Consider the following 13,772-nt stretch of genomic DNA (forward strand, 5'->3'; position numbering starts at 1 on the left):
TTATGATGTTCCTGTGTTGGGGAAGGAATTTTAATGAAAGATCCAACTGAAATCCACTTTTATCAACACAAAGAGACACAGAGATGCCAGCACTGAATTCAGTGACTATCACAATCCTGTGAGCCTTTAATATATTTGTAGGAGTCTGTTCTATCAGGCAAGTAGGAAATGGAGACAGACTTTGGCATCATGTAGAAATAGCTCTGAACTCTTCCAAGAAAGTAGGACAACAGTCCTTCACAAGCATTACCAATGAATAAAATAAAAACAGCCATTTCAACTTGCTCATTTATAAATGAAAAATAAATGTTATTCAATTGAAGGATCAGGTTATCAATTCCTATTTTAAAATGGAATAGATAAATCTAAACTTTATCTGTTAGAATTTCTGAAAACAAATTCATCAGAGAAACATCACACAGACATGGCAAAACGTACATGGTTAATATACATTAGGTTTACAATTTAGAAGCTTGATAACTTGTACCATTCCAGTAAAATAAACTGGAATGTCCAACAAATGCTAGATCTTTGAAATACTCGATCTTTTTACAATTTGCTCTACTGTAAAGCCAAATACCAAAAAACACAATGATCTTCCTAAAGGTTAATTTTTAAAAACGCAAAAAGAACCACCATGAATTATTTTATAAAGGCACTGCTGGGAATATCAAAATAGGCCATGCCATGCGAAATACTGGCATCCAACCAAATTCTGCATAATCTGTTTTTTTAAAAAAATCCCCACACTCTTCACTGACTTGGATGAGAGTCTTAAATCAAGGGAAATGCACTTTTTAGGACTGAATCTATGAATAACAAGACTGCCATGCTGCATTTCCAGTTCTTTCATGGCAAATCTGTCAAGAAGACACAGTAGTTTATGCATTCAGCATGGATAATAAATCTTGGGAGGAAATGTGTTTGGGGGCCATTCTACACTGCCAGATAGTCCAGTTCAAAGCAGATAACCTGGATTTTATACAGCTGTGTAGAAGGGGCCTGATACATTTGATCCTAACTTCACTGGAACTAATTTAGTGTCAATACTAAAATGCTGCTTATTAACCAACGGGACATATATAACAGTCTCTGGAATAGAGAACTGAAGTCACCTTTTAAAGTCAAATTCCCTCATTTGAAAATTATAGTATTGCAAGTGATTGCATGAAAAAAAAACTAGGAATTGGCTCATATTAGCAAAGAAACAGTGTTTTAAGACTACAAAAGCAATCTAAAAATAGGCCAGGATTACCAAGAGTATTTTAACAGGGGACCAACAAAGAAATGGCTTTGTTCCTTGTGTATTTTCCTCTCAAAGCAATTATTTTAAAAATATTATGACAGTCAAATGTCCAATGGTTAAAATGGTATCACAAATGTTCTCCTGTGGCTATGGATACAGATTGCCTAGACAAGTGAACAAGGCCCAGGGAGGGGGAGTGTTGTATCAAGAAGTGAGTATTATACATATCTTATTTGCAAAACAGCGAAGTACTTACAACTGGGTCATATGTAATTCAAAAGCAGCAATCCCTTAATATAATCTTAAAGATGCCACTATCAGTTGCTCTCAGAAGCTAATAGTCTAGATAATGCCTTTAAAACTCACTTCTAAAACAAAAAATAAGCTACCAGAAGAACAAAACAGATTTCCTAGGTCAAACAAAAAACTAATTATAATATAATGGAGAGGATGTAGAATTTACATATCAGATATAGGTTTAGGAAAGTTGGCTCCCTCTTTACTTATCTTTGATAGTTCACCAGTTAAAGCAATCATCGCTTTATGTTTGACTCTACAGATTGTCTGACTTAAATGAAAAGGGGAACACCCGCAATTCAGACTTTTGCTGTGTTGCAAAATTTCCAAGTGAAGATCATCTGCAAATGTTGCCCATGCAGAGGGAAGCTAATCAAACATGTCCTCAAACATACGTTGCCCCATTGCTATATACTGTTCCTTCTCCTCCGGAGTCATTTGAGCCACCAACTCAGGCCGCTGGTTGACTTGACTGTAAGAAAATGGACGTCCTGCCACCATGACAGTGGGGTCCTCTGTCACCACCTCAAACTCCTCGTCATCGTCATCTTCTTCCGTTAGCCTACTGAGCGTTGTTGTAGCACCAGATGCATGGGGAGGGGAGTCTTCATCTGACTCACTTGTTTCACTTTCAGAATCACTGGCATTGGGGTTAGACAATGGAGCCATTCCTCCCTTGGCCCCCACTGAGGCAGAAGAGACCTTTTTCTCATGGATGAGTAGAGCACGCATCACTTCCTCATTACTGTCTAGGGCAGCCTGACCTTCTTCCCCTTCCTGTAACATATCCATGTCTTGACCACCTGCAAGAAAGGAATAGATGCTCCATGAGATAGGAGTAATTTTGTCAGCTAATGCTGGGTGTTATAATCATTTACCATACATGAAAACACCAAAGACTTTTCTGTTATAAGCACCTCAAGGAAGGCCTGATGCCCACTAAACTGAGCAATTCTGGGTAATTCAACCTGCAGTTGTGGACATATAAAGAAAAGTAAATCACTCTACACAGAATGTCTAGCCTCACATCGTTTCTCCAATCTTCTAACTTTATTCATATAAGCAATATTTTCATATGGAGCAGACTTCTGCTATTCAAGTTTCAAGCCAAAGAAACAGTGAGAACTAGGCTCAGGTGTCTTCTAGAGTGATATACCTTCCATTTTACACTTTGAGCTACCTTTGGTAGCCAAGAATAGGACAGTTTAAGGACTTGATTTTAGAAAAGTTAAATCACGAGCCAGTGGTTGGTAGCATTTAGATTTTTAAAAGCATTTAGATTTTTACAAAAACTAAGAAATATTTTTGTATTCAAAAATGACACAGCAAGAATTTATCTTTAAAACCTGTTACTATTTGGAAGAATTGGAAATTTATAAGTAAATAATTACATTTTCAAAAGTAATTTTCTAAGCTCCAAGTGTTTTATTTATTAATTCTGTCCTGTCTTTCTCCCCATGGGGACTCAATGCAGTTCACAATTACGTGACACCACCCAATATATTTTAAAAAGGTAAATAAAAAACAAAAAAACAATTAAATATTTGTGTTATATATTTAAGTTAAATATAGTTAAGATATAATAAATACACTTAAAACTATGTTCAGAACTCCAAATCCCCCCCAGAATCTCACCCAAACCTCCAGAGCAGTGTTCCCCTTATCCTCCCACAAATGCCAAAGAAAGGTCTTGAAGGCAAAAAATATTGGGCTATCCTGGTCTCTCTTGGGCACAATTTTCAAAGTCTAGGAACAACCACTAAAAAGGCCCTCTCCTGTGTTCCCACCAAACACGTTGAGAGGGTGGTGTGAAAGAGAGAAGGTCCGCCCAAAGGACTGTAGATGTCCAACAGGTTTGTACCAGAACAACGTGTAACGATGAGGCAGTGTGCATATTCCTACCTTCTGGACTCTATGCGATCATATTCCAAGATCCCCTTAAGATTATAGAACACGTCTCTCCCCCTCTGTCCCCTTTCTGACCGCATCTCCCCCTATGAACCCGCACGATCCCTTCGTTCATCAGGGGAGGCCCTCCTCTTGCTTCCGCCTCCGTCACAAGTGTGGTTGGTGGGGACGAGGGAGAGGGCCTTCTCCGTGGCGGCTCCCCGGCTCTGGAACGCGCTACCCAGGGAAATTAGGCAAGCTGCCACCTTGGAAGTGTTCAGGAAGAGCATGAAAACCTGGCTCTTCAAACAGGCCTTTGAAGAAGTACCACCCACTGTTTGCTAACCCCTGGTACTAGCGGTTTCTTCTGACCAGTTGTACCTGTTGGTTAACTCCTTGACATAGCCTCAGAGTTCACCCCAGTTTAAGGCTCTTCCCATGACCTTGTCGCACCTTAACTTCCTTCTTGTTTACAAGTTCCACTCAGTGCACTTTGCTTAGCTCATTTCATGTTTTTATTGCTGTGGTTTTCATGTGTTTTATAATGATTGTGATTTTTAATGCCTTTTAAATTTATTTGTGTGTTTTTGTATTTGATATTACTGTATATCTATAAGCCGCCCCGAGTCCCTCTGGGGAGATGGTGGCGGGGTACAAAAATAAAATTATTATTAGTCTTTCTTACCTTCTTTAATCTCATCAGGATCATAAGCACCTTGCACTGTGCTCTCCCGCAGCCAGACTGGCCTCTCTCTGGGTGGCTTCCCTTCACTGGTCGGCTGATGCAGATCCTCCTGGTCCTCCATACTGATGATTACATTCTGGGTGTACAAATCTTCATAAGAAGGTCCCTTCGCGGACCAGGCTTCCCTGTGCTGTCCACTTGGTAGGCCACTTCCCATTGCACCAACAGTCCGCTCCTTGCTGTATATAATTCATACAACAGCACATATATTACTAACCCATCAGTCCAACAAATTTAAAATTGTTCTGCATTTGTGGGAATGCATGAAATGATTAAATCTAAAATGGCAAGACCATTTGTGATTCTGTAGTGTTTGTATATCAGATTCTACTTTCTACTTTGAATCATAAGAGTTGGAAGAGACCACAGGGACCATCCAATTGGATTCTCTGCTATGCAGGAATATACAATCAAAAGCATTTATTATTGCAGATAAGATTCCTCAAATAAGAATAAGCCACAATACTTAGATAGTTTAAAAAATTCTAGGTTTGTAATGGTTTTTTTTTTTTCATGTCAGGAGTGACTTGAGAAATCGCAAGTCGCTTCTGGTATGAGAGAATTGGCGGTCTGCAAGGACATTGCCCAGGAGACACCCGGATGTTTTGATGTTTTTACCATCCTTGTGGGTGGCTTCTCTCATGTCCCCGCATAGGGAGCTGGAGCTGATAGAGGAAGCTCCTCCAAACTCTCCCCAGATTGAATTCGAACTAGCAACCTTCAGGTTCACAACCCAACCTTCAAGTCAGCAATCCTGCTGGCAGAAGGGTTTAGCTCACTGCACCATCAGGAGCTCCAGGTTGTATTGATAAACGAGAATAGAGTAAACATCCAGAAAGTTAAGAACCCACAGTTGGAAGCCATCTTGTCCGGCTCACACTGCCTGCAGAGGGGATGGGGCCAAACAGGAAGTGCCGCAACTCCTGGAAAATGACTAATCGACCTCTCTGGGGGTCACAACCCCCAGATTGGAAACTGCTGATTTAGCCCCACTGGATTATTTTACAATAATAATAAACTTTATTTATATCCCGCCCTCTCTCAACGATGGGACATGTTAGTCTAATTTAGGTAACTTTATCAGGAAGCATATGCATTGCTATATTCATGGTTTTATGCTTCATAGCTGGCCAAAGAACCCATGTCTACCAAAGCCTAGCTTTAATTTCCATATCCAAGGACCAATTATGCAGTTCACACAAATATTGTACATGCAATCTCACATCTTAAAAGTGTTTGATAAGACTTCCAACTTCTCATTGCCATGCAGGAAATTTAGTATCCCAAACCCACCTCTGCTTCAGAGCAAGGATTTCCATGGGCTCAGGCTCAAGCAGTTCGTGGGCCAGGTTAACATCCTCTGTCTCACGCAGCACCTCATAGATGGGCTCTATCTGTTCATTAAATCGTGCCACAAGTGTCCTTGCATCCTTTTTGGGCATTGCTGATTCATCTTCTTCCACTTCAGTCTCACAAAAGGTACAGCGGAAAATCCCTGAGCAAAAGCAAAATGGCTAACAACTGAAACATAAGCAGCATTTAAAGGATGTCTCCTTATGATAAAAGACCTTTTTTCTCAGATTACAACTATTTTTAAAAATAACAGCTATACTTTTTAAAGATGTGTGAGGAAAAAAATATTTTTGGCTCTGATCTAATTTTAGACTTTATATGTCAACTGCACAACCCAGGTAACAGATGAGATTAAGGATTAGTGTATTATACAAAGGTTTCACAAGCCAAATTGTTTTAGTTTTTACCAAAGACACATTCCACAAATGGCCATCTTCACTGTGACCCCAGCCAGGGATTTTTGGTGTTTTCTATTTTATGCTCAATCTGACAATTTCTAGCTTAAATACTTTGTATGACATATTTTACTCAATAAAGCACTAATTTCTTGTTTTTCACCTGAAGTGCACCTAAATTGATATTAACAGTCACAACTGCCATTATTTTAACCAAATATACCCAAACTGACCTATTTTAATGTTGACACAATGAATTCATTTTATGCCTCACCACCAGTTAGTGCTCAAGTGTCAAAAGGAATCTATTCCCGAGTCACTACTGTCATGGATAAAATATAGTGTGTGGAAACTAAATGATGTTTGGTCTGAGTGACATTGTATGAAAGAAGTATGAATGGGGCCTAATTGGGCTGAAGACAGAATTCTAAAATATTGAGGACTGGAAAATAATTACACTGCTAAACTGTAATTAAATGTTGCTGATGAGAACTGTGACAATGATTAACTGTTGACATTGCTGACTTGATTAACTCTTAGTGGAAAACAACTTGTTTATGGTTTCTTCAACTTTTTGTAACAGGAGAAATATTGCTAAATAAGAAACCTTCTAATATTCCAAAACTGTGGCAGACCAGAGTTTGGCCCATCCGCCACTCTTCTACATGGGAAGAAGAGAGAATTGGTGTATTTACCTGGAAACACATCTGCATGGAAAGCAGAAGTCTGGGAATCTGCCTGCTCAGGCTTGAGAGGAAGAAGTGAATTTTGGAAGAGTTTTAGAAGTATTGGAAAAGTGGCAGATTTGCAGGGAAGCAATTTGGCCTAAGTGCAGGTGTTTTTCTGCAGGAGACAAAGGAAGAATGGTGGTGTATGCATGTGAAAGATGAAGTGTGAATGATGAGTAGATGTGGTAAAATCTCCTTTGTTTGTTAGCCAATGTAGCTGTAGTTTGTGTATTTAATGTAGTTATATACAGCCTATATGTCTAATGTTGTTCTTTGTGTGAAAGTTGTGCGGATATACCCTCACACTAAAATTACAACAAAAGAACCTTTGTTTAAAAGTATTCATGACACTTCAATAGGTATTGAAAGACCTCAACATTGTTACATGTTTTTCAAATTCTTAACTAAAATATTTATATACCAGGTATAAGCTCCAGCTATTCCAATATCAACCACATAATGAACTACAAAAAATGAAAATAACTTCTATATATATAAAACTTAAAATGATAGGTCTAAACCAGGGGTCCCCAAACTTTTTAAACAGGGGGCCAGTTCATGATCTTTCGGACCGTTGGAGGGCCGGACTATAGTTGGCCACCGAGCAATAATAATAATAATAATAATAATAATAACAACAACAACAACAACAACAGCAACAACAACAATAATAATAATAAAAAAGAGGGTTGGAAGAGACCCTTTGGGCCATTGAGTCCAATCCCCTTCTGCCTTTGTGCACCGAAAGCACAAGCAAAGCATCCCTGACAGATGGCCACCCAGCCTCAATGATAATAATAATAATAATAATAATAACAATAATAATAAAGAGGGTTGGAAGAGACCCCTTGGGCCATTGAGTCCAATCCCTTTCTGCCTTTGTGCACCAAAAGCACAAGCAAAACATCCCTGACAGATGGCCACCCAGCCTCAATGATAATAATAATAATAATAATAACAATAATAATAAAGAGGGTTGGAAGAGACCCCTTGGGCCATTTAGTTCTATCCCCTTCTGCCTTTGTGCACCAAAAGCCATTAGTATTGCCCCTGACAGATGTCCACCCAGCCTCAATGTTATTAATAATAATAATAATAATAATAATAATAATAATAATAATAATAAGGGTTGTAAGAGAAGAAGAGACCCCTTGGGTCATTTAGCCCAACCCCCTTCTGCCCTTGTGCCGTGGGGGCCGGATAAATGGCTTCGATGGGCCGCATCCGGCCCCCGGGCCTTAGTTTGGGGACCCCTGGTCTAAACTATCTAAAACAGCTTCAGTGATTTCCAAAATATGCAGAAAAATATTTTTATTCCATTAGCCTCTGTATATATTTCAGATTTCAATATTAATGTCAAAAAGACGTAATATGATTTTACATAGGATTTGTGCTACATTAGAACGGTAAAGACAAATATCACTTAAGTAAAATAAACATTAAATATTAAATAACCAAAATAATAAAATAAGGTGTAAACACTAAGCTAATCTGGGAATCTGCTACTGCAACACAATGATGTGGTTTAAAACCAGTATAAAAAGCTCGCTTTAATCATTCCATTAGAATGATTAAAGTGAAAAAAAGACAGGATTTGGAAGTGGTTTAACTGACCAAAATCCAGCAGGGTACCTCTACTGGTGGATGTTGCCTCCAAATAGGACTGCCTTTTCTCTTCCATCTCATTCTAAAAGCCTGCAAAGAATGCAAGGAAGCTCCCTTGGAGCAGGATTCGCAGAATGGAACGCTGGAGAGCACTGGTCCTGACATTACTGCAAGCAGAGCACTAGAATGTGCCCTCTGTTTTCATTCTTAATTCTTGTTTTCAGCCATCATTAGCTGGAATGTTGGAAGTCACTTATCTTTTTTCCTCATTATTTTTGTATCTTGTGGTATTTTAGTAGTTTTGTAAGGTAGTTTTGTGGTGTGGTATTAGTTTCCCCCCTATATGCTATTTTATACTATATAAATTTGTGGTGTTAATAAAAATGGTTTTTTCAAAAATTCTTTCCTTTGTCTACAATGAGCCTCAGTGATGCCTTTAACTGTTCTCACCCACTTCCTCCCAGAGCCTTTCCACACAGCTATATAACCCAGAATATCAAGGTAGATAATCCATGATATCAGCTATAAACTGGGTTATCTGAGTCCATACTGCCATATAATCCCGTTCAATGTGGATTTTATACAGTTGTGCGAAAGGAGCCTCAGTTTGGTTCCACTGTTCCATCTGTTCCTTAAACTCTCTTCTATTCCCTCTATTCAGCTAAAATATTCATTGTGCACCACTCAGAATGTATCCAGAAATATCTTGCATCTTTAACAAACACCACTGCTTGTGAAGTATCAGAAATGTTCTTCGTTTTCATGTAAAGTACAAGGGACTGATCCTGAATGTCAAGGATGCCAGTTGAGAGCATACTAATTAAAGAAAAAGTGAACGAAAAGCCCAGTTAAAAGTTCAAGGAAGAGTAAAGTGAACGAAAAGCCCAGTTAAAAGTTCAAGGCAGAGTAGCTAACAGTCTTCTCCGGAATATAATCAGCTGTTTGATGCATATAAATTACCATGCTCTTTAAACTGTTTCCCCTTTTTGCAACAGATGGAAAATAATCTGCTCACACAAACTGCTTCTAGGACTGCTCACTACTATTCTCATGGCATATGTATGGGCTATAGCAGTTCAAGAGACTTACTACCTCCCTGTTTCCTTCACCACACAATAGAACAATGGAAGAGATCAAGGCAGCTTGCAAGGGCTCAAGGTACATGTCTCAAATTCAAGGCCTATGGGCCAAATCTGGCCTGTCATGTCATTTTATGCGGTCCTCCAGATGCTGGATTACAATTGTCTTCCTCATCATTAGACATTGTGACTAGAACTGACAGTAACATCTGGAAGGCCGCAGTTTGCTCTGTTTACTCAGGAGAGTAGGGTTTGGATTGAGATACAAGTTGTAATGGAGCTCAAGCAGCTCCAAACTGAGCTGAAGTGAACCTGGACTGTGGAAGTGCAATTATGAAAGGTTAGGTAACATGTGCAGAGGGCTATTTTATGTGCTGCCTTCCCTGTGAAAACACCTTTCACCATACCCTGCCAAACAGCTGTTTTTGTAGGATGCACAGAGTCCAATTTGCATGGAAAAAACACAATCTACCTGGGGAGAACCCACCAAGAGAAAGGCAGATTTAATTTACTAATGCATATTACTATACTTAAATAATCAGTATGGCAGCAAATTCCCCCTCTCCTGCTCCCTATGGAAGAATAAAAGGGAGAATGTGTGAAAGAGACTAGAGTGAGTACTGTGGCATGTAGACAAAGGAATAAAAAACCTACTCATAAGACAACACAGTGACAATGCTGAACACTCTTGACAGGACTGACTGTCTCAACAAAGCTATGCCACTCTCTGAAGTCTACTACAATTCTTAAAATTGTTTGCTGTCACTAACATGAGTACTGAAACTACATGCTTGTTTCTGCTGGTTTTTCCTTTAGTTTGAAATACAGTACATTTCCACTAAATGTTGAGCAGTTTTTAATGCTCAGTTCATATTATTCAACTGTGCTGCTCCGTGTCCATTGAGAACATTTGTTAGGAGTAACAACTGTTATCAAAAACCAACCAAAGTGTTGTTCTCATACCAGTATCAACCTTTTCTGAGAAGCAACCAAATAATCTCTTTTGGGGGGAGGTATTCAATTTTGCACCTTACCTTTTTTAATATCAAACAACTGATTTGCCTCTAAATCTGTGAAAGTGCTGAAGCAAATAGGACATCTGAAGGAGGCTCGGTTGGTAGAATCTCTCTCATCAGTCTCAATTCTCCTCCTCATATGGTCTAGCTTATACTTTACGACATTGACCAGTAAGCGGTAATTGATGAAATAAAAGTTATGCCGGGTGGTCTTGCCATCTGGAGCTGTTTCCACTCGCATTCTGCATTTGATGAACTTGTCACCTTTGAGAGTGTTGAGAACAGCCCGCAACTGCTTCCGATCAAACTTGAGTAACTCCAACATGTCTTCCTCTTTTACACATGTGTTCCGAATTAGTATGTCCAGAGCCAAAGCATGTTCAGTACCATAGAAACCACGCACTACATACTTGGCAAGACGCTTTAGAGAAGCTGGGACTTCAGTGTGAACATCTGGGTCTGTCATATCACGTCTATTGGAACAAAAGCAAAGAAAACAATGGCTCAAAAATTAATTACTGCAGCTTTGCTTCTTTCCCCCATCTCATCACCACCTTCCAATCAATAGCATCAAAACCACTATCACACCAGCACACAGATTTTACAATAAAATGGGAGAAACTCAACACAAATCATAACATGCAGCATTTAAACGCCTACCTAGGATCTGGAGCAATAGGATACACCTAAATATTAAACACCTTTTAGCGTGACCTGTTATGCCAAGCTGAGTTATGCATCCTTGAGTGGGATGGTCAAGATTTTTCTAAAAAGGAAAGGTTAGGCCAAGTTGATTATCAATTTTAAGAAAGCCAAAGTAATATTTGCAGACTTAGCTTAGCCAAAATCAAGCTAATTACTTAAGCATGAGTGTCATGCTCAAAATTCTACAAGAAATATCAGATGTCCAAGCTGGATTTAGGAAAGAAGCACATTATAAACACACATTGGATTATGTAGTGCATCAAAGAATTTTAGAAGAATATCAGCCAATGCTTTATAGACTGCAGCAAAGGTTTTGATTTAAAAAAATACAGATTGCTCTTAAACAAATCAGTGTTCTACAAGATTTGATTATCCTGATACGCAACCTGTACTCAGGATAAGAAGCTTCCATCAAGACCGGAAAACAGAATGATTTCCAATTGGCAATGTGGTCAGGCAAAACTGCATTTTGTTGCTCTATCGGATTAATTAGCAAACTGTATCATACATAAAGCAGGATTAAATTCTGAGGAAGGGAGCATGAAAATTGGAAGATTCAGATAATACCATACAATTACCTGAAAATAACAAAGACATGGCACGATTATTGAAGAAAGTCGAGGAAGAAATAACAATGGCAGGTTTAAAGATAAACATCAAGAAAACAAAAATAAGGACCACAGATGATTTACATTACTGTAAAAGAGATGATGAAGACATCTGTATCTTTCTCAGAATCAGAATGGAGGCTGCAGTCAAAAATGCATAGACTACAACTTGGAAATTTGAAGGAACTAGACCACAATTCAGTTCTTGAATTGTGAAGATATATCATTAAACACTAAAGTTAAAATTATCCATGTCATTACACTTCTCATGTCTATGTATGACTGTGAAAACTGGTCAATGAAGACAGTTGACAGGAAGAAAGTAAATTAATTTGAAATGGGCAAAGAGTTCTACAAATACTATGGACTGTTGAAAAGACAAACTGGCCCTAGCAAATCAAATTTGGACTCCCCCAAAAGCCAAGATATTTTAACTGAGATTGTCAAACTTTGGCCATGAGAAGACATTATTCTTTATTTTATTTATTTACAGTATTTATATTCTGCCTTTCTCAACCCGAAGGGGACTCAGGGCGGATCACCATGTACACATACATGGAAAACATTCAATGTCATTAGACATACAGACAGAGACGGCAATTTAACATTTTTTCCAGCTTCCAGGCTTCAAGAGGGTATGCTCGATTACAGCCACAGGGGGAGCTGCTGCTTCATCTGCTGTGACACCAAGTCCTTGATGGATTGCTTCCTCATTCCTTTCTACATGCTGCTGGATGATATTTATGGTGTTGTAAATTAGTTAAATTAGCCTCCCCGCATAAGTGGTACCTAAAATTTCCTACTTGATAGATGCAACTATCTTTCGGGTTGCTTAGGTCAACAACAAGCTGGGTTATTTTTTATGGTCGGGCGCTCACTCCGACGTGGGCTGGCATCGAACTCATGACCTCTCGGTCAGTAGTGATTTATTGCAGCTGGCTACTAACCAGATGCGCCACAGCCCGGCCTTTTCCATGGCTCACTGGAAAAGACAAAATGCTTAGTAAGGTAGAAGGCAGTAGAAAAAGGGGATGATTACATTACAGATAAAATCATAGAGTTGGAAGAGACCATATGGGCCATCCAGTCCAACTTCCTGCCATGCTGGAACAGCACAATCAAAATACCCCTGACAGATGTCCATCCAGCCTTTGTTTAAAAGCCCCCAAAGAGGGAGCCTCCACCATACTCCAAGGCAGAGAGTTCCACTTCTAAATAGTTCTTACTAATGTTCATGTGGAACCTCCTTTCCTGTAATTTTTCCATTGAGTCCCTGGCTTTACATTCTTGATGGGGGTTTACTCATAGAATGCTACTGATAAGATTCCAGTTATTTGTTCAAATAGGCATTAATAATTTGATGCCCCCAGTATATTAACATGGAAAGAGAATTGCTTTGATTACAGATGTTAGTGGGTACCTTGGGCCTGCCTTTTACAGGCTTTTTCACAAGGCCAAATTATACATTACAGAGACAGACTGATAGCGCAAATAAAGAAGGGACAAATGTGCTTAGTTTCTATTACTAGACGGCTATACAAGTCAGAGGAGCTGAGCCCTCTGCTTTTTCATATGAATAACAGAACTGGAAGAGACCACAAGGGCCATCCAGTTCAACCCCTTTCTGCCATGCAGAACAGGCATAATCAAAGTACCCCTAATAGATGGCAATCCAGCCTCTGTTTAAAGAGATGGAGCTTTCATCACACTAAGGTAGCGAGTTCCAATGTTGGACAACTTTTAGTCAGGACATTCTTCCTAATGTTCAAATGGAATCTCCTTTCCTGTAATTTGAAGCCATTTCTCCATTGAGTCCTAGGCCCCTTCTACACTGCCATATAATCCAGATTTTCAAAGCATATAATGCGCATTATCTACTTTGAACTGGATTATATGAGTCTACACTGCCTTATAATCCAGTTTAATGCAGATAACCTGGATTTTATGACAGTATAGAAGGGGCCTTAGGGCTCTTCTGCACAGCCATATAACCCAGATTATCAAGACAGAATAACGCACAATATTTGCTTTGAACTGGAATATCTGAGTCCACACTGCCATGTAGGTAAAGGTTTTCCCCTGATATTGAGTCTAGTCGTGTCCGACTC

General features: G+C 39.1%; 1 protein-coding gene across 1 annotated transcript in view; it reads right to left on the bottom strand.

Annotated features, from left to right (window-relative positions):
• gtf2e1 (general transcription factor IIE subunit 1) overlaps positions 1-13,772 on the bottom strand; it is a 15,506-nt gene continuing 1,734 nt past the window's right edge. Inside the window, exons 2-5 of the mRNA XM_008120482.3 lie at positions 10,370-10,824; positions 5,469-5,670; positions 4,116-4,354; positions 1-2,346 (exon numbers count right to left, since the gene is read on the bottom strand). Of these exons, the coding sequence (XP_008118689.1) occupies positions 1,913-2,346; positions 4,116-4,354; positions 5,469-5,670; positions 10,370-10,817 (1,323 nt within the window). The 5' untranslated portion in view covers positions 10,818-10,824 and the 3' untranslated portion in view covers positions 1-1,912. The remainder of the gene's footprint in view (positions 2,347-4,115; positions 4,355-5,468; positions 5,671-10,369; positions 10,825-13,772) is intronic.

The sequence above is a fragment of the Anolis carolinensis genome, chromosome 2, assembly GCF_035594765.1.
Source record: "Anolis carolinensis isolate JA03-04 chromosome 2, rAnoCar3.1.pri, whole genome shotgun sequence".
Classification (NCBI taxonomy): Eukaryota; Metazoa; Chordata; class Lepidosauria; order Squamata; family Dactyloidae; genus Anolis; species Anolis carolinensis.